Source organism: Pteropus alecto, unplaced genomic scaffold (assembly GCF_000325575.1).
Source record: "Pteropus alecto unplaced genomic scaffold, ASM32557v1 scaffold123, whole genome shotgun sequence".
Taxonomy (NCBI): Eukaryota; Metazoa; Chordata; class Mammalia; order Chiroptera; family Pteropodidae; genus Pteropus; species Pteropus alecto.
This window is the reverse complement of record NW_006433950.1, coordinates 4,107,376-4,129,430: the sequence shown is the minus strand read 5'-3', so window position 1 is coordinate 4,129,430 and position 22,055 is coordinate 4,107,376. Positions and strand designations below refer to the sequence as shown.

General features: G+C 42.4%; 1 protein-coding gene across 2 annotated transcripts in view; it reads left to right on the top strand.

Moving 5' to 3' along the window:
• TOX3 (TOX high mobility group box family member 3) overlaps positions 1–12,997 on the top strand; it is a 27,966-nt gene extending 14,969 nt beyond the window's left edge. For both annotated transcript variants that reach the window (XM_025044562.1, XM_025044561.1), the window contains exons 3-6: positions 2,206–2,475; positions 6,396–6,623; positions 8,202–8,282; positions 11,800–12,997. In XM_025044562.1, the coding sequence (XP_024900330.1) occupies positions 2,206–2,475; positions 6,396–6,623; positions 8,202–8,282; positions 11,800–12,510 (1,290 nt within the window). In that variant the 3' untranslated portion in view covers positions 12,511–12,997. The remainder of the gene's footprint in view (positions 1–2,205; positions 2,476–6,395; positions 6,624–8,201; positions 8,283–11,799) is intronic.
• Positions 12,998–22,055: the final 9,058 nt, after the last annotated feature.

The following is a 22,055-nucleotide window of genomic DNA, read 5'->3' as shown; positions in this document are numbered from 1 at the left end:
ACGACAAAGACTTATGTGGTCCAAAATGTTGACAGACCCAAGATTGAGAAACCCTGCTCTAGGTCAATGCCATAAATCAAATTCATTATTTTAAAAAAGCTTCATAATTCTTCGTAGTTTGCTAGATCATAGTTTATTCACCTGGTTTCCTATTGATAGCTATGGCGTCTTATTTGGTGGCATTTGTATACTTAATATGATGAAACTAAGTGTTCCAATTTAGTTATTTATAATTCATTTGTTTCTTATAAAGAGCAAAAATAAGCCTTATCAGAAAGACTCAAAAGTGGAACAGTTGAGAATTCATAGGCTTGTGTATAAAATTAGATTCTGGGTCACTGTGAGTCAAGAGAATTTGGTTTCGATAAAATCAGACTCAGGTTAAATGACACGTCTTAAAGTAAGTCGTTTGAAAAGCATGTCTTCACTTTTTGATTCTTTGGAATTAAAAAAAGGAATTAAAGCCTTTTATATGATGGCCCCAAACAGAAGGCTATTTCTGAAGTGACGGCAGCAGCTTTCAGAGACGTTTTTAAATTCTGATTATCTCTACCTCCTCTTTAGCCATATTTTAAAACACCCATTAGTACATTAAATCACCGTGTGTTGAACAAGAGAAAACAAAGCAGGTTTAAGATGGAAAAAGGCTACATCCGATCCCAAAGACTTTGAATGACTTCCAGATGCCACTGACATGGTCATTCAGAACGGGACCGACCCTCCGGTTAACGGGAGGGTTCTGCAGGAAGCGTGCCCCGAGGCAGACAGATGTTTGCTCTGTGCCGTCCGGCCCATCCTCTGTACAGGTCACATGCATTCCCAGGAACAATAAAATAGAGACCCGATTCTCCCTCTGTCCCAGAGCTGGGCGAAAGGTATTGGAACCGGAGCTCTGTGTGGGGGAAGGATGGTGAGCCAGTTGGTAGGTGGGCTTGGAAGGGCTGGGCCTTTGCTTCAACCCTTTCTCTGTCATCCGTTTCCTCATTAAGAAGCAAGAGCTGGAAGTTTATCTCTTCTTTCCTACTAGTCTCCTACTTATTATTATTTTTTATTATGGTGACATTGGTTAAGGAAATCCAGTAAGTTTCAGATGTACAATTTAGCAATAAGGCATAGGTATATGTATTGCATTGTGTGTTCACCGCCCATATTTAGATTTCTTTCTGTCAACCACATATTTAACCCCTTTTACCCCGTCTACCTCTCCCTCCCTCCTCCTCACTGCCCTCTGGTAACCACTAGTCTGTTGTCTGTGTCCATGAGTCTCTGTTTGTTTGATCTGTTCGTTTGTTGCTTTTAGGTTTATATCCCCCATATAAGTGATATCAGTGGTTTTCAACTTTTTCTGTCTGGCTTATTTCGTTTAGCATGATTATCTCTCAAGGTCCATCCATGTTGTCACAAATGGCAGTATTGCATCTCTTCTTATGTCTGAGTCATATTCCATCGTATATATGTACCACAGCTTCTTTAGCCAATCATCTATCGTAGGACACTTTGGTTGCTTCCATGTCCTGGCCACCATGAATAATGCCTCTTTGAACATTGGTGTGCAAATATCTTTTTGGATGTAGGTTTTCAAACCCTTGGGGTAAATACCCAGTAGAAGGCTTTTATCTTTAAGTCATCCAGTGACAGTTCTATCAGGAAATAGACAAGGCTGGATAATTTGGGCCTCGTGCTTTTGACGTTTCATCTTTTTGACATGAGTCTTTATAGTTTACTAGAGACCATCATCCCGGAATAGGTCAGACCTATCACAATTGCAACAGATCACACCTGTCTAAGGAACTGTTAACATTCTAATTTTATTGATTTTTTTTTTTTAGTTGAAATATAATTGGCATATGACGTTATATTAGGTTCAGGTGTACGATGTAATGATTTGGTGTTTGAATATATTATGCAATGATCACCACAATAAGTCAAGTTACTGTCTGTCGCCATACAGAGTTAGAAAAGAACTTTTTTCTGTGATGAGGACTTTTAAGATCTCCTCTCTTAGCAGCTCTCAGATATGCAGTACAGTATTAGTAACTGCAGTCACCACGCTGTGCGTTACATCCCTACGAGTTAGTTATTTTATCACTGGGAGGTGGTGCCATTGGACACGCTTCACCCATTTCACCCACCCTACCCTACTCCCCATAAGTCCATTGATATTTGGGGAAATTAAGAGTGTCTCCCCCTCTGTTGCCTTTTTAGGATCAGAGCCACACACAGGTGTCACAGTACCGTCAGGATCCGTCTTTGATCATGAGATCCATCGTCCACATGACCGATGCCGCTCGCTCTGGGGTCATGCCTTCTGCCCAGCTCACCACCATCAACCAGTCTCAGCTCAGTGCCCAGCTGGGGTTGAATTTGGGAGGTGCCAGCATGCCCCACACTTCGCCATCACCTCCAGCGAGCAAGTCGGCAACACCCTCCCCTTCCAGCTCCATCAATGAAGAGGATGCTGACGAAGCCAGCAGAGTAAGTTCACTGCTGCAGTGCGTAACCGCCCAGAGGATTTGAGATCACCCTACACTCATGTCTTTGAACTTGATTCATGGTATTACCTCCTTCTCTTCATGGATTCGGAGTAGCATTTACATAAATGATGGCTTATTTTTTTCTTCATTCTTTTCACTTATTTTGTGTGAAACGTGCGTTCTACTGGAAATTGGGAGATCTGGCTTTTACTAGTTGTAAGGCTTTGAGCGAATCGTTTAACCTTAGTAGGCCTAATTTTCCCAATCTGCAGAAGGGGAGGTTGCAGAAGACTCACCAGTAACCCTAAACTCTGCTCTGGTTCTGAGTTATTGTCCACATGGGTGAGTTTCGTCCAGTCACGTGGCCGGACAGCTGCCACATTTGGTAGTCTTGCCCCTTCCATGCTGCTTATTGCTTAGTAAGTTCTAATTGTTTTTAACGTCTTTGCTTTTGCCGTGGAAATGTATATTATTTAAATAGACCGTTTGAAATAAAAACTTAGTTGCAGCTATGATTTTTCTGAATGCCTAGAAAAGTGTTCTGTTTCATTAAAGTTACTTATTCTGGGCACTCGGTTACTCATTTCTTATTCGTTAATTATGTACTGTGTACCCACTCTGCTTGGCATTTTACTTGGTTCTGGTAATATAAAGATTTACAAGAGAATTACTATCCACGGGACTCCCCACTGGGGCTGAAGAGCAGTGTTGAAAACTAGCTGCAAATGTGATTAGTGGTATAATGGATGCATCTGGCGGGCTGAGGTTGTGATCGATTCTGCTTGAGAATGATCTGAGGAAGACTTTATTGGGACGGTGATATCCGAATTAGGTCTAAGAGAGTACATAAAAGTTGGTGAGGCAGAAGAGAGAAGCTGGCAGAGGGAGCAGTGGAAGTACATGTCGATTCATGGGTATCATGAACAGTCTGGGAGGAAAGAAATAGGAGTCGAAGAAAGAAATGGCCGAAATGTGGTAGACTTTCTCCCGCTGGTGTTTGAGAGCTGACACTTTGCGTGGAGCGATGGCCTAAGCAGATCCATTCTTTGAAAAGCTAATTTCAGCTGTATGTAGAAGACAGTACATAAGGAGAGACTGGAAAAAAGGAAACCAATTAGAAGACCCCTTATTTATGAAGTGTTTCCTTTTAGTAAAGAAAAGAATGGACTGGAGGTACCAGATTCGTGAGACACGTAAGAGGGAAAATCATCAAGTTTTGGTGATCCACTGGAATCTGAAGGAAATAGAAGATCACGTGGGTTTCTTTCGAGAGCATGGGTGTCAGTAGCTAGGAGGACCAACCCAGAGAGAGAAGAGGATTATTTTTCCCCCATGGGGAGGATAAGACTTTGGCATGAATTTGAGGTGCTCATTCTTGAGTCTAAGTTCATTGGAGGTGGAACTATATATGGACTCGGGACCATCAGCACATAGATGTGGAAGCGTGGAAGCCATGGGGATTTCTCAGTGTGCAAGGGGCACGTCAAAGCCAGCACCCTGAGCATCACTTACGTCTAAGTAGCACATGGAAGGAGAGAAGCTAGAGAAGACTGAGAAGAAGAAAAGGGAAGAGAGGTGAGCGTCACGCTGTAGGGATGTCAGAGAGGGTTGAATCCATGGCATCGTGTTGGCACCCCGTTAGACACGGGTGGGCAAATGCACCAACGGCCCGCTCAAACTCACAAGGACTTCAATGAGAGGAAGTGAGAAATTATAATGAAAGCAACTCAAGGATGTGAATAAGGCACAGCTGAGTTATAGATGGTGATTACAGAGTTCAGATGGACACCTTTCACGTTTCCACTGATCTCAATACTGACCTCTGTACCAATCTGAAAGTCGTCATGTCTCAGAGAACCTTTTCTGTGACGACTCGGCTTGCTCCATTTTAAGCGAGGGCTTAGGCTTCGTGTAAAGACAAGGAATCTAATTTGTAACCTTTTAAGCAACTTACCCGAGAAAGGAAGATTAACTTTAATGTTGATCATGTCTCTTTTAGAAAAAGCTATTTCTCCACCTTTCCCAACCTTTTTGAGTCAACTACAGAAAAGATTCTTTAGGAGAATTAATTCTGAGCTTTTGTTTAGACTGTGAGATAGTCTTCATTTCTAGCTTGTTCTTAAAAGGTAGTGATGATTGGGGCAAGTCAAGTTTATCCAAGAAAGACGTCCAAAGGTTGTCAACATTTGAATGTTGTTTTACAGAGAATGAAATTGAACTCCTCTTATTTGGAAAAAGCTGCCCTGGAAATTGCTTTCATGTTGTCAGTGGTCAGAGTATTATTTTTGGTGCAAACAGGGCCGAACTTTCTTCCAGGAAAAGAATATAGATGTTTGACTCAATTAGAAAAATCTATGTCTATATTTGTTTCTTGTGGCGAAAGCAATATTTTTTCATTGAAGGAAAACTTGGCTCCAGTTGACGCTCTAATTGAAAGTCATCTGACTTCCTTGCAAGTTCAGGTTCATTAACTAGAATTAAACAAGTCTTACCTATTCTGAGAATTTAGAAAAAAGACTACGAGGTCTGTAAAATTAAATTAATTGTGTGAGTTAGGAAAGATGGCGTTTGGGAAGAGAGGTGAGGTATGGCTTAACCCCCATCTGAAGTATGTAAATTATAAAGTACGGATGTTGTTATCACTCAAATAGTACAAAAAATAAGTCTACCTAGAAGGAGACCACTGGTTTCCCCAAACCTTGTGAGTTCTGGGCTCTCGAAGACAAGTTATTTACCCTTTCTTCCCTAAGAATTTTAATAATTGGATTAAGTTCCAAATGTCCCTGGTTCTGAAAGGAATGATACTCTTGGAAAATCGACATTAGGATTTAAGTCTCAAGGCCATTAAAAGCCAATCTGTTAGTAACTTGAATCTGTCTCTGTTGATCTTGCCCAAGGCTGGCTTTTAAAACACATTTTGTCAAACACTTCGACCTTTGTCGATGAAGTTAACTGCAAAAATACGTTCACTATAGTCCTGTTATAATCTAGGGGGATGAAACAAGGTTGATGAATCATCTCCCTTGCTTCTCTGATAAGCATGTTTTATGATCATTGAAATTAAATGATGGTGGCAGGTGAGTCTGGAGCTCACAGAGCTGATGGATGCGGATGGAGCGCTGTACGAGCTCTCTACGCCCGTATTCTTCTGGGTGGGCTCACTTACCATACGCAATGAATATCTTCTTAGTCTTTTTAGCCTTGGTGAGTTTAAATATCAGCTATTACTCTATTACAGGTTTTCGATTTTGTGAAGAACATCAGTTTCCTTTCTTCCCCGGTTAAAGGAGTTTTGACGCTTTTACATTTCTCGTTGTCCTATTTTCTAAAGTTATTGTTTTAGAAAATAAAAATGGCCTTACCGTTATTGTGCAAGCTCAGGGATTTTAATTAATTTCCATTTGAGTTTCTGGAGACACATCAGCAAAGCAACATTCTGGTAAAACAGAAAATCAGCCTCAAAAAATCAGTATAGACCGATCATACGTATGGCATGTGACTATGACAAGAGACCTCATTTAAAATAGCTGAATATGATCAACATCCTGAATATTTTTTAGGTTCATGTCTAAAACTTCCGAAATTACAAAACCTTTTGTTTATGTATACATATGTGGCCTAGCATATATATAACGTCGCCTGGTACAGAGTGTTCTGTTTTTCATTACTCATAATTGCTATTTAGAGCATATGCTGTGAATGTATTGAAGATACTTCTGGGTCTCATTAATCAATGTTCTAAATGCTAATCTCTGCTGTCCAGTTAACTAAGCAAATTCACCCCTCCCTCATGTTCGGTGGGGATTCATCTGTTGATGCCGCCTCATCAACCCTTAAAGGAACAATTGTGGACTTGAGTTAAGTCTTGCTACATTCTCTGCACATACATTCTAGGCAGTGAATTTTCTTCATACCTTGCAGGCCATTGGAGAGAAAAGAGCTGCTCCAGATTCTGGCAAGAAGCCCAAGACTCCAAAGAAAAAGAAAAAGAAAGATCCCAACGAGCCCCAGAAGCCAGTGTCAGCATACGCCCTGTTTTTCAGAGACACACAGGCCGCCATTAAAGGTCAAAACCCCAACGCTACCTTTGGAGAGGTGTCCAAGATCGTAGCGTCTATGTGGGACAGCCTCGGAGAAGAACAAAAGCAGGTGAGGCAAAGAGCCATCTCGGCCACCTCCTATTAAAAGGCTACCCGTGTAGTGTTCCTTACACCTTTCCTGAGCGGATACATTCGCTGCATATGACCGCTGCTCAGGCAGGCCTTTCTAAGCTATGGAATGAAAACGCACACACCTATCAAGCCAAACCACTCTCCGATTACATGGATTTTTCAGTCCCCTTAAGGGTGCGTGTTCACAACCCATTCGGAGGAGAGTTGGAGGGCATCCAGGCAGTATCCTGCAAGCAATAACTTTTGATGATAATGTTTTCATTTTAAAGAAGGTGGAAGTTTCGCTCCTTCCGTTCAGAACGGGCACTACAGAGCGATTGGGTCCATCCCGCCTGCCTTTCCTCTGATCATCTTTCTGAACCCTTGTGCCGTCCTGGTGGGTTTCCAAACTTTGAAGCCACCTCTGCGCGTCTCATTACTGTCACCGGGCATTTGAAATTGTATTCCAAGTTCATTTGAAAGCCCGGCAGTGTGAGAAGTATTGAGAGATGAGCCATGCTGGTTTGAGATGCCTCTGTGGGGCCTGGTCTGCTGTCCTCCGTCCTTCATGCCACTCCACACAGTGCAGGAAAAAAATGGCTTCCTTGGGGGGGGTCCATCCTCCCCTTACTCCTTGCATGAAAGTCCCGTGACCATGAATAGGAGTTAACTTTACACATTCTCCGCAGGATAGACCTGATTAGTAATAACACAGAGTAATTGTTTCAGGGTTGAAGAATGGAAAGCCCTGGATTTTTTTTTCTTTACCAACTCATTTTTACTCGCTGGTTTTGTTGGGATGGTGTGACTACAGAATTTGCCTGTTTGTTTGCGGTGAGCGAGTTGCTCTTATGAAGCAGACTGATTTTCTATCCCAGAAACGTAACCTAAGGGACTTAACTGCAGCATCTAACTTTTAAACTTTAGAGAGAAAGAGTTGTACTTTGTCTAACACCGGCATCAGGCCACCGTTAGAAAAAGAACCCCCAGTCATGTTTAATATACTGAGAAGTACATGTATAACTCACTGGTCTCACTAATGAAAACCTCCCATCTTATACGATTTCTGATTTTTTGCTTCTCCAGAAGAAAACCGAGGTCCAGAGGCCTCCATCTTTTTTTTCCTCCTGTCTTCATACACCCTACCTGTTGGTGGTGGTGTTTTAATTCTCCGATTTGGTACAGTTTAGAACTGTGTGTGAGGGAGAGAAGACATTGATGGAGAAACGCGTTACTTTCTCTAATTTAAACCATTCGTAGCAAATTTCATTCTTTTTGCTACCTTATTTTCTGCCTTCGCATGAGGCCCTCAGCTGTTACTCTGAAGGAATGTATGCTGCAACCTGAAACACTTTCTCGTTTGCAATCGTAAACATCAAAATTGCTCTTCAGTGAGGGCGAATGGGTTTTGTTTTGTTTTGATGTAGTGTGTGTGTATGTGTGTTTACGCTTAAAAATCGAAGCCACCGAGACCGACTCTTTATGTGAGTTTTGCTGTGACCTAAGTCATACAACAGTTATTTTATGGCTCAGAATTTCTGTGCTAACAGTGGTGCTAATTGTGGTCTTTTAATAGGTGTATAAAAGGAAAACAGAAGCTGCCAAAAAGGAATACCTGAAGGCCTTGGCTGCATACAGGGCCAGCCTGGTCTCTAAGGTAAGCCTCTCCGCCCCCGCCCCCGAGAGCGAGAGCGGGCCGGTCTCTGAGAGTTAGTTCGAATGTTGGAAACAGCCCCAGAGCATTGAAAACGCAAATGCAATTCTCCTTAGAGTTGACCAAACGAGCGTCTTGAACAACGAACGCATCCATTTATTTGTTTCCACAAGAGATTCCTGTTGTGATGGCGTAAAAAATAAGAGTTAATTTAAGCCGCTGAATCAGAATCGTTTCCAAAAGATTCACTGATCTCTGTGTGCGTGTGTTGAATCTATTTAGACAAATTTTAAATAGCCTCTTAATTTTTCTTTTCATCACGGACTCAAATGTGTGGTTATGGCTTCCACTTAAACTGGGAGGCGTGTCTGTCAGGCATGTTTAGACATCCTATCATAAATTTCTCCAGTGGTTACATTATTGCAGCCGGGGAGATTGCATTTTTGACCAAACTGTTCCACATCATATAAATAAGTAAACTTCATGATTATTTAAAATAAAGTGATGCTCCAAGTACTGAAAAAAAAAGAAGACACGTATATGTATTATACACAGAGTACGCAATGGACCCTGATGTATTATGAAACACACCCATGTCCCAAAGCAAATGTCACTCTAGATTATCATCACCTTGATCCAAAAAGAGCCCAAGCTATTACATTATCTTATTTTAACATTTAATTAACTTTGTCTTTAAGCCTTCCTGGAATTTGGAGAGGCTTTGGGGGGGATCATTTGAACTAATGGTTTTGTTCTTGATGGTTTTGTCCTCTGGCAGGTAGAGATCCCTTTTTATTGTGGCCTATGGTACCCCGTAGGGCATGGTGGGTGTCGCTTGCCAAGCCATTTTCAATGGGTTTCTCCCTTTTTCCCTTTTTCGGCTGAGCTGTTTCTTCTTTATGCTGAGATCTGCTGTTGGCAGCTACTCAGAATCAGAGCGAGAGAGGTCCCGCTGTCTTTGTCAGCGTGTAGGACACTTTCCACTTCGTTAGAAAGAGGAACTTTCAGGTCAATAAGTAAAACCTCTTTCTGAGACTCTGTGAGACACACCTTGAAAGATGGTGTACCGATTCTGGCCTCGGAGTTTTCATTAGCAGGAAACAACCGAACGTGCGGCCTACAGATATTAAGAATTGAGAAGTCGTCGATGGCTAATGAGATAGAGTGACACGAACAGAGTAATGATGTGCTTGAACTTCTTAAGTGGATCGTTTATTCATTCATTTACCCAGAAGCAGGTAGAGGTGATCTTTGTGCATTAGAGCATGAATAATTGAGCACACGTGGATTTCAGCCAAGAGCCCATAACTCAAAAGGCACTGAGGAAATAGTGACCAAGGTTGGGCTCATCAAGTCTTTGGATACTCTCAACAGGATTCAGAAATATTTCTCAGTGGAATCCAGTGACTCCGAAACACCAGGAGAATGGAATGTTAAAAGAATAAATCTAAAAGATGGTTTGCGCATTCATTCGTTTCTCGATTGTATTTTCCTCAAGTAGGCGCATTTTGAGGGCATCTTAAATTTATATTCAGAGACCTGGCTAGCAACCGAAATAGTCCTTGAGGTATATACATTTAGAATAATGTCAACCTGAATCAGAAGGGTGAAACAGCTGCTAATAATGGTCATCTCACAAGAAGCGGCATCTAGTTGGACAGCGTGATGGTTGGCCCTCATCGGACGAGCTGGTTGTGTGTGGGGACCCCACCGTTTAAGGAGGAATGGCGCCCAGTGTGAGGCCCTCCAGAGGGTTGCCTGCATGACGACGAGAACTAAAAATCAAATCGTGTTCAAATAATTGAAAGAATCGGGGGAGCAGGATTTGGGAGCAGACGATGTTGATCCTCAAATGCGAAGGCCGTCACGTGAGGGAGTTTCATCTCTGTGCCTTAGATAATGAAGGAACTCTTCCAAGGAGCGAGGCCACAGGAAATAGGATTTCAGCTTCCACGTCAGAAATTACAAGTGGGGTCGCATCACGTGTGCGTAGAACTCACACTTCTGCATTCAGAGCCGAGGACCCGGTCTCTTACGATGTGACTCTGCTATCACTTTTAATCTTCACAACAATCAAAAGGATGAGCGGAGGCTTAATATTCAGTGATAACGTGTTCGAACAGAAGCCATCGACTATGGCTGTTCCTACGTCGAGTGACTCTCCATATAAGGTCACTTCTCAGGTTCCTTCTAATAGTATATTTTATAAGTCTGAGTAATAAAGATCTAGAAGGAAACATTCAAAAGTCATTTTAGAAGAGCAGGTATCAGTTTAATGCCTCTGTGTGCTCCCATTACCCACCCTCTCTAGCAACCCCAGTTTTGTGAAGAAGAAGAGTAAATGGTTTAAGAGGAATCGTCGCAGTCACTGTTGCATTAGTTAAAAGCTCGATCTTTGCAAAGGTAGTTACGTAATAGGTAGTTTCTCTCCATGTTGAGCCCCAGATCGATTGTTGATCTTAACAACAGGTTATTCTGTCACCTGAGTGTTGAACGTTCTCCACTTACCTGTGACTGCTTTGATAAATTCTGGAAATCTTTGAAATTGTTTGGCGACCGATCTCTAAGGAATTCAGTTATTTTTCTTATATTCAAGTGATCACTGTTATAAACAATCATGCAAATACAGGGCTTTAAAGTTTTCCAGTACCAGTAATTCTCTGGTAGTAATAGTTGTTAATTAATAAAAATAGCTAACATTTACTAAGGCTTCCCATGGACCAGGCACTGTTCTGAATGCCTCACACATATAAATGAATTTAATCGTCACACATCCTACACAAGGCAAATACCATAAAACCTATTTCATAGATAAGGAAATCGAGGAACAAATGAGTGAATTAACTTGAGCAACATCACAAAGTTATAAAGTCGTAGAGGCAGATTTGAACTCAGGCAGTCTGTACTCTTTTGTCAATATTTGGTGGCGAGGTTAGTTGAGACTTCAATGCTGAAGAATTATTGCTTTAAATATGTGTATCGGTTATCTTGCGACAGTAGTGCTGCGTAACAAGCAGCTACAAAGCCTAGGGGCTTAAAAAGATGAGGATTTCCCTCAGGGAGTGCTAGTTAGCTGGCTTGGTTGTCCAGATCTAGGCCAGACAGGACAGGAACAGCTAGTTCTGCTCATCTGTCTGCGGCCGTCCTGGAGGTGGGGGAGTTGGGAGATGGAGCTGGACTCATTGACATACACGAGAGTAAGCTGGCTCTTGAGAGAGGGGTAACCGGGACACGTGTCTGTCGTCGCACACGTGGCAGCGATGAGAGAGAGAGGAAGGGAGGCGGTGGGAGGAGTGCAAGGCCTCTCGAGACCTCACTTTCACCACATTCTGTTGCTCAGAGCACAGGTGCAAGGCCAGCCGAGATTCGAGAGGTGGGGGGTTTGATTCCACCTCTGGGATGAGCTAAAACGTCCCGTGACAGTGGGCTTTTTATAAGCCATTTGTAATACTTAAAAATACCTCCACATTTTAAATACGCGTGTATTTCAACGTTTCGGACTATTCTCCCCCCAATGCAGGCTGCTGCCGAATCTGCAGAAGCCCAGACCATCCGTTCTGTTCAGCAGACCCTGGCGTCCACCAATCTGACATCCTCCCTCCTCCTCAACCCTCCTCTTTCTCAGCATGGAACAGTATCAGCCTCACCTCAGACTCTGCAACAGTCGCTCCCTAGGTCAATCGCTCCCAAGCCTTTAACCATGAGACTGCCCATGAACCAGATTGTCACATCAGTCACCATCGCGGCCAACATGCCATCGAACATTGGGGCTCCGCTGATCAGCTCTATGGGCACCACCATGGTGGGCTCCGCATCCTCCGCCCAGGTGAGTCCTTCCCTGCAAACCCAGCAGCATCAGATGCAGTTGCAGCAGCAACAGCAGCAGCAGCAACAGCAGATGCAGCAGATGCAGCAGCACCAAATGCATCAGCAGATCCAGCAGCAGATGCAGCAGCAGCATTTTCAACACCACATGCAGCAGCACCTGCAACAGCAGCAGCAGCAGCTGCAGCAGCAAATCAGCCAGCAGCAGCTGCAGCAGCAGCTGCAGCAGCAGCTCCAGCTGCAGCAGCTGCAACACATGCAGCACCCGTCTCAGCCTTCTCCTCGGCAGCACTCCCCCGTCACCTCTCAGATGACGTCCCCCATCCCGGCCATCGGGAGCCCCCAGCCGTCCGCTCAGCAGCCTCAGACACAGACTCAAGTATTGTCACAGGTCAGTATTTTCTGAAGACGCACGTGGCGGACGGACTGGCGTGCGCGAAGGCGAGCGGAGGGTAAACCATCTGTGGCCGAGACTTGTGAGTCGGTGTGGGTTATGCAGGAATGTGTAACAGATCACGTGGTCCTCTCGAGTGTCTATTAGATAGGCAATAAGAACTGCAGTGTAGCTAGCATCATCTTTTAGCTGACTCTAAACCACTTTGTTTTTAAACAAGGAAAGCTGTGCTCTTTTATGTGATGCCTTTTTTATTTATTCAGGCTAGACCTACAATATGTGAATCAGACCGTTTTGTGAATCCTGGGACATGCCGATGACTGTAAACTGGTCTCTCTGAGTCATGAGAAACGGCCTTATTTCTCCAGAAGTGAAGAGACCTCACTTCGAGGCTGTTTGAACTTCCGAAACCCTAGACATAAAAAGCACAGTTCTAACTACCTGAAATTTGAAGACCCAGTTTCATACAATCATTTGTATGACATGAATAGTTGATGGCATTTTTTTTGTCATGAAAAAAATAATGTAAATCACAGACAGAGATTTTACGCATAGTGAAAGAGATTTGAATTTGCCATTTAACATACACAAGTGGTTGCTCTGAATGAGCTTTTGTGTTAATGAGCCCACACGTTATCCTAGTTTAAAAAAAAAAAAAAAAAAAAAAGCAAGTGATTAGATCCAATTATTGATTCATTTCCACTTTGTACCCATGACTTCTCCAAATCAAACCGCCCTACATGTTGTAACAATATCTGTGAGCACTGTTAGCCCATCATACTCATTCCAATTAGGAGAAAAGAATGTGAATATTATATTCTGTGTTTTGAGTGACACGTTTCGAAAAATAAAAACACTGTATTTTTAAAAGGGAAATGAACTTAAATGAAAACAGTTATTACAAAAGTTAAGATTTAAAAGAAAACAAGAGTTTTTATTATGATGTAATACTGGTGGAATATTTAAGAGGTGCACCACATCCGAATAATCAATGTAAATATTTTCTTTCAAAGTTGTAAGTTTTCATAACACGTGTTGTAAAGTTTTCATAAACGAGGCTTTAACGTAAACACTGGTGACATGAACCATTCATTGCTACGTTGCTTATTGTGTTTTTATGCTGTTTTATACTTTTTTATGAGTTACGATAGCAGCAATTAAGTTGTTTGTATTTTGCTTAACTAAAACAAAAATGCTTTTATCTTGCTATAGAATAAACACCTTTCAGTAAAAACTGTGGACTGTATTTTGATGCTACAACCAGGAAACTGTTCACTTTTCAAATAAAATGCTATGTCACATTTCACTTTTGGTTCCTTGAATACGTATCAGCTGGGGAGATAGGCCACGTAACCAACTTTTATTTGAGCCCAACATCGTCTTCCGCTTTCCACTGGAAACATGATACTCGCAGCTAAGAATTTAGGTGGCATCGCCCCAAGCCAGGGCCCTGAAAAAAGGCATGACAAAGCATTAAAAATATATTCGTAATTATCTTTTCGTTAAGATGCCAAGAGGCAAGGTGAGTATAGGGGAGGTTGTCGTCTGTAATGGGGCGAGAAGTAGCTGGCATGGTGTTGTTATTTGCTCTTAAAACTGATGATGAATACTAATTCTTAAGCCAAAATAATTATTTCGGTGCCCATTTCTTACCCCCTCTTCTTGGTCTTCGGTGGCTCCTGTTGGAGAACCCTGTGACCACTGTCCCCAGTTGTCTTGCATGATTAATTACAGCATCTGTCGTGTCAGAAGCTATAATGAAGAGGTCTTGATAAAAATTGCAAATTACCACTGGCAACAGTCTTAAACTGCTTATGATAAAATGAAAATTAAAAACAGCAAGTGTCAACCCTGACCAGAATCCTAATCTGGAAAAAAAAAAAATGAGGGGGTGATAAGTACTGTCCCTGGTTACCGTGTGCGAGACATTCAAAAAACGAGGCAATATGGATTCCTCAAAGTTGTTGTATTTCAAAGAATATTTACTGTATGTTGCGGGCTATAAATAATGAATTCAGCTTTCAATATTTCATAATCCTCTCGTACTCTGTATTATGTACAAATATTGAACAGCAAGAGATTCTAATTATAAATTTATAGATTTCTTGCTGTAGAAAAATTTATGTCTAAATTGAAGCTTTTCATAAGATGCATTAGTTGACAGGTATCAGTGTTCAAACAGTCTTTGATGTCTAATCACATCTACAAGGGGGCGATTGTATTCCACAAAGAAATAATCTGCTTGCATCAGACCCATCAAGAAGCAGAGCTGATGGTAAAAGATTTTCTGTGAATTGAAACTAACGTTACATAACAATAAGAACCATTTTATATTCTGTTGTGAAACCTTTAGACAAATGTCTTCAAAATTAATTGCTAAACTACATGTGACAGTAATTGTGTATTAGTTCTGTAATTGTCATTTTGAAAACCCATGAAGTATTGCTTGGAAAAAAAATGTCACTAGTGATAAGACTTAATTGCAAGTGAAGTCTGTTTTCAACTGTTTGCAGTTAGAAGCAGGTGTTGGAACATCTCATAGATGATTTTTAAAATCTTGGGTTTTATCATGTTTGATTAAACGCCGCTAAACCACCGATGGTCAATTTCAAGGAAAAAAAAATAGTTCAGTTACTACGGTTGCAAAAATTAATCATCAGGCACAACTATATATTTAAAACATCAAACGCCTTGAATCGTGAAAAGAATTCCCCCAACCTTGGCATCAGATGATCTTTCTCGGGCTTCGCCAAAGAATATTGTAAATCCACTTGTATTTCGGCTCATACGCGTGGCTCTGGTTCCTGTTTCGAAGACGTGGTAAATGCTTGGTGTACTTTTTTGGTTACAGGTCAGAAATAAATCAAGGTAATGAAAAATATGCGTGAAAATGGGACATGTGATTAGTGGGCCACCTAAATGCCTTCTCCCCTAAGTGGCCTGCGGTCATTAACAAGGCTTTCCCGCGCCTCCACCTGCATCAGGCTTACCTTTGCTTCTCGCTCCCCCTGCTGTGTGCACATTACTTTATTACTCTGGCTAAACGCGTTCTCTTTTTCTGCATTAACCTGTACTGCCTTGTGATGAAAGAGCATAAGGAGTTTTCGTTTTTTTAGCCGACAATGGGGTCATTAGTTCCCTACTCCAGGAACAAAAGCTTAAATGCCTTCGTGGGGCATAATATCAGCGATACATTACCACCTGACAGAGGTTGGAAGGCTTTCTAGACAGATGGATTCATATCTCAAGTTTAAGTAGAAGTCCTCTGCCCTGTGCCTTCGGCGGGCTGCGGGCGTCTGAATGGTCTCTTTCCCAGTTCTCACTTTACGGAGCATTTTTCAACACTGGACTTCGATCTAACCTTTCCTTCCCCCACCCCCACCCCCTTTGTTTGGCTTTTGTTTTGCAACAGCTGTTATTATCGTTTTTGGTCAGCTGTGATTGCTGGAGGCAAAATAGGACCAGATGGTGTTTTGCTATGCATGAATGGTGAGTTAGAGGAGTTGGGATTCAATAGGCCAAATTTGAATGGTGTCTATGCACCACCTGCCTGCCGGGGCTGTGGCACACACAGCACAGCAGCATGATCCGCCTCAGCCTTCTAGAATCGGATGGGAAAGTGGGGAGCTGGGTGGGTTTTCCCCATGTTTATTGATCTTCCATGCACTAACTGAATAATGCAGTGTACAGTCAATTTGAGTTAATTGGATATGACACAGCTTGGGCGTGGAATCTTTCATTCTAGAATTCTGGTTTTGCTTTAAGGATTTCATTTCTGCCCCCAAAGTAGATACACGCATATTAATAGCATAAATTTGGGGGCTAACTCGAGGTATGTTTAAAAAGTGTCTAAAATAGTAGACTTCAGAATCCAAGGTTGAGGTTTTGGGAAGGGGAAGACATCTCAGTGAAATTTGTATCAGTTAATAAAATAAGGTGAAGAAAAACTAATTCTGCTATGTGTAGCAAGCCCTCAGATTTGTAGGTTATCCATCAAATATTGCACAGCGAGGAGAAATGTGCCTTGCTGGGCACACCACACAGATACACAACCAGATGAGAATTCTCTTAGAAACTGTTCTTAACCGTATACATTTTTCTCTTCATCCCCTCAAATACAGTTAGCTTTGCCGGCTGTCTGAAGTAACCTTAAGGATAAACACGTTCCCTGAATTTTAAAGTTGGCCAAAGGGCTTAAACCACACTGGCGGTGATCCTACAGGTATGAGGCTGTGTGTGCCAGTGTGTTACCAAGGAAAAGCTGAACCGTCTAGGAAACGGGGAGCTAGATATGCAGACAGCTCCATTTGCCTACGGCCCTAATTACTTAAATTTACTTCTGCTACATGCAAAACACTGTGATAGGTCCCAAAGGAGATGCAAAAATAAACAAGGCCTTCTGTTTACTTTGTATATATTCTAACTTTTCCATGGTGGAAGTTCAAACAATAATAAGCCATCCTTAACTTAAGGAGCCCTAATTTTTTCTGTTGTTATTGCACTGGGAAGTGGTACCCACCAAACAGAATGATCAGTGTGCCAGCAAAAAGACAGAACAAATGTAGGTGGTGGTTGTGTGTGTGTAGTTTTTTTGTTTGTTTGTTTTGCTTTTTTTTTGACCTGAGAAAATTAAAATGTATTTGGAAAGGGAAGAGATTGCAGTTGGATAGGGGGAAACCGCATGGTGTTACTGGCATTTAAGATGCGCCTTGAAGGCTGAGTGGGATTTCAGCGGGCCAAGATGGAAGCCATATCCTGGTAGGAGGAGGAAATACCTTCAGACAGGGCAGAGCGGGGGGAAAAACCATTCATGTAGAAAGCACAGGCACCATCAAAACAGCAGTAGAGAACATAGCAAATGGAGCACAGTGCCCGGGGAGAGGTGAGCAAGAGTATGCTAGGAAGGAAGTCTGGCCAGGGACTTGTGTTTAACAAAAACACCACTGAAGGTGTCTGAGTCAGGAAGCTGGGTTGATGGTTGATTGACTGACTGCATGAAGGATTGTACCTTAACTTACTTTTGAGAAGGCAGGATCCAGTGGGCACTTTAAAAGCTCAAAGAAAAATGGGACGAGATTCCTGTTCGAAAATGTGCCTCTGTTTTAATTATTCACATGCATCCATAAAGCCGCCGCTTCATGCTCTCTCTCGTCACTGCCCATCTTCCTGGTGCAAGCCCACGCCATCGACAAAGCCAGATTCCGGCGAGGTTGGTGCGGACTGTAGCACAAGCGTTATCCTTCGGTTAGCATCGAAAGGAAGATCATTTTCTGTGTTTCTGCTGTGAAAAGAAAGCTATTTTCACCACTGGTAAAAAGTACCTCTTGGTGCTTGAACTCAAATGTGATGAATGATGAAAAGAAGCCCTTGCTTTGTTGCTGAGTGAAACCTCAGGCAGCACTGGGAGGCATGTTGGTTATGGTCTCAATTTAATTTCAAAGAAGAACCTTCACAGATAGAAAACGTGGATGGGGATGCACACTTCTTAGCAGAGGAATAATGCTCTTTTGTAAAACACCTCATTATCCCTAGCATTTGTATAGTGCTCTGTACTTTTCAAAGCAGGTTTCTCGTGGATTATTACCTCATCCGGGTCCTTCTCTAGACAGGGCGGGCGTCAACCTTGTGTAACAAGTTAAGAAACTGAGGCACAGAGTTGTGGCTTGTTCCACTATCTCTTCGCTTACAAGAGGCCAGGCAGAAATGGAATCGAAATTGTCTCACTCTAGGTCTGTTATTTCCATTTACCTTCTAAAATTTGTGTACGTGCGGTGTATATATTTGACATTTATATCCGTCATATTTGTATATAGGATATATAAGGACATACGCGTGTGACTAGGTAGGTGATAGATATAGATGACAGGAACCCATCGTAATACCAAAGAGAGTAATTAATCCATGTTTTCCTCATGGCTAGTCAGGCGGTAAACCAGAGTGAATGTCACCAAGCCCATGTTCTCAATGGGGCATAATGCCACATGGCACTTTTTTTTCGTTGTGAATACTTTCCAGTCTGATTGTTTTCTCTAACAAGGTCTCTCTAATTATTTTGTATTCAGGCAAACAGCTTTGACTTGTCGCGTGTGACTCTTAGGGCTGGAGGTGTCGTCAGAATGCCAAAGCATAATATTGCTCTCCATGTTTAAAAAGGAAAAAGCAGGTTTTAAGGAAGATTCAGATGGGTGAACATCAGGTAGGTGTGCCTTGTTTGCATTATTTAAGGAACACAGGGAATCAATATTGAACATGGCAAGACCATGACAGTGGAGAGGATGCATCTCCCTACGGATTACGCAGCAGCGACTCTGATACTGCTCCGTGGGCTGTGTCCTCACACCGTCCTCCTCTCATCAAAGGAGATTGAGAGGTGAGAACTTCTCATCCTTCATCCCCTGTCCATGAGACTTCATTATTGTCTTAACCTGAACAGATCTCTGAAGCTCCCTCGCAAACAGCCACTTGCTGAGATTGACTGTAGACAAATGACAATTCTAACACAGTCATCTGGAACACCAGGCATGAGCATCATGGAGAATGACTATTTGGGGGCTTTTGATTGACTTATCCAGGATCAACAGAGTCGTGGATACTTTGAGATCCAGGTTTGTTTTCAGACTTCTGGCCTTCTCTGTCTTTCTGGCCAGCTGGCCTCGCATCCAAGGATACGTTGCTCCTGAGATTCTTTCGGTAACGTTTCTTGTTGTATGTCATCCCTGTGACATACAGAGGGAGCCTTAATTTTCGGTTTGTCACAATAAGCAAAAATGATGCCATGTTTTAAACCTGCCTTAACTGGTAATTTGCAAAGTCGATATAAGATCTTCGTCCAGATGATTCAGGCTTGCTGTTCCATCCTCACCTTTTCTGCCCATTTTAATCCTCTCCTCTGTAATTGGTGTTGGGTACGTGGAGAACCCAACGTCATAACATCTGAGGAAATTACCTACTTACAGGATGACGTCTTGGATACTTTTTGGATGCCAAATCAAGACATTCATCTGGACGTTTGGACATCCAGTTACCTAGAAGGACCGGCCCCATTTTCTTTATAATAACATTTTTACAAATTACATTCGAATGCTGGCATACCTAGCATGCAACTTTTTAATGATCAGAATATTTTGGCCAATAAACATGAATACAGCTACAGTTCTTTGCAAAGCAGAGCCCATTTCCATGGGGGTAAATGCACCATCCTTTCGTGTGCAGAAAATGAAATCATGGTTGCTCATGCTATTTGCAGGTAGAAATTTCTTACTCCCCTCCTGCCCCGCCCCCCCGCCCCCCCCAAAAAGTGTGTCTTCTCACCGCTTAAATCCTAAAATCTCATTAGCAAGATGATCGAGACTATGATCAGGAAAGTTTTCAAGATTTAAATATGTTGAAAAAGTGACAACGATATTTGCTTTTAGGTCACCAAGAGCCCAGAAATCAAAACAGTCAAAGCAGAACGACTTTTTAGAATGGATGCAGATGAACCTTTCTTGGGTTGGGGCTTAATTCCTGGGAAGAAATTTCTGTTTATTTGTAGATTATTCCAGAAATTTGTTTATTGCCGAAGAACAAATTTATTTGCCTGTTGGAGACAAAATATGTACCGTGTCTGTATTTTGAACAAAATACGAAGGTCGGAGTCATGAATAGGTTGGGTAATCGTCAGTAGAGGTTTAAATTCTTGAACCCAAAACTGTGCAGAGATCAGTGTCACATTTTTTAAAGTTATTCTCTTTAATTGTGAAAACCTTTTACATAATGAGGGGCCTCTTCAGGGGAAAAGCTTCATTTCGAGATTTTGGGAGGAAAAAACCTGGCATCCGAGCACCTCGATAGCTCTTCACCAAAGGAAATTCAGAAAGTCCCACTCTTGGCCCAGTTCAAGTGCTGAAATCATCATTGCGCATGTAGGAAATGAACAGAACTCTGCAGAGCAATTAAACATACTCAACGCTGAACAGAAACTCTGCAGAAGCTGTCAGTGGTCTGTGCACATGGGCCATGATCGCTGCAATGAACCTGAGCAGACAGGTAACTGGGCCTTAAGTCAAAGAAACAACACAGTGGGATGTGGTTCGTGGGGACCTAGGCAACAGCCATGAAACTGCTCGGCCCCAGAACTAATAAGCTACATTTTGTAAGCCTGTGTTCTGAGAACAACTAAAGACTTTTATGTTTGATACAGATGGTGTTTATATAGAGTATATGAGCTCAGCGTGAGAAGTAGTCATAAAACAGACTGGGGTTTGGTATAATTATTCACAATTACTATTGTATAATTGGATGCCATAACTATTATATAAAAAATATTTTAAGAAATAGACTCTGCTCATACTTCTACAATAGTTCTTAACAATAAGACATATGCTGTAAACATCGTGACATATTTTATGGTGTTTACAAACTTACTCAAGGTTTGGCAGAGTTGCAAATAGAAACGTCCAGGTTCTGCTGCTGACATCCTCGGGAGACCCCGTTGCCTTTCCACCCAGCAGCTCACTTCGTCGTCGCCCATGTGGCTTCAGGAGCCAACTGCATTAGGCTACTCGAAGGGACGGGTGGATGTGGCTAACAGCATTTTAGCAGTTAAAGAAAGAGAAAAAGATGGGTTTAATCCATGGAAAGTACCCATTTTTTTTTCCAGCTTTCTCCAAGCCAGCAAAAGGAGACTTCTGTTGGGCAAAATTGCAGCCATTGATACTTCAGCACGATGCTTATTTTAATACCTCTGGGTGGGATCAGAGAATCTACAGACATCCAATCACTCTATGCGAAAACTCTCACGTCTTCTAATAGGGAGGAAAGATGAGCCTATATGTCTCTACTACCTGCAAGCTACAAAACAGCCCAGAAGAAAATGCACGAGAGTTTTAAGCGAAACTTCCTTTCTCTTGAATTGCGTTTACGAAGCAGGGCTGGATTTGTGGGCAGGGTACCTCTTCTTACAGAGTGTGGGAGGTAAATGTTAGGACAAATGACTTGAGTGAAAAGTCTGGTTTTCTGAAACACGCGTCATGGGCATGGAATGAAGATGAGTCTCCCCTAATTACGGCTCCCCTACCCGCCAACTCCAATTCATGAGTGGCATCCACGGCTGAACTTCTGCCCGTGACTCTGGAAGGTAATTGCTCTGCTTCGATGACCACGGTCTCTGTCACAGTAGTCGGGCGGTTTCCAATACGCCTATGTCATCATTGAGAAGTGAGAAGCATCTTTGCGGTCTGGACACCTCTCTAATTTCCTTGATTCCTAATGTAGAGGGGCGGGTGCCCGGCTGGAGGCCATTACTCGTGCAAGCGTACCCCCTGTTGCCAAAGCGATGATACCTTCGAATATTCATCTGCCAGGTCACAACATCATGACATGTGTGCCTCGGCGGCCAGGAAGAGTGAGACTTAGCTCCCTCAGTGGGTCGGAGGCCAATACTTAATGTTCTCAGCCTGGTTTGAAACGACCTGTTTTAGGTATGGTGTCCAAAGGGACTGTCTCCAATTGCCCTCCTCGGCCCTGGAGGAGGCAGGCAGGGAAGTACGCCTTTACTGCCCTACTGTGTTCCACCC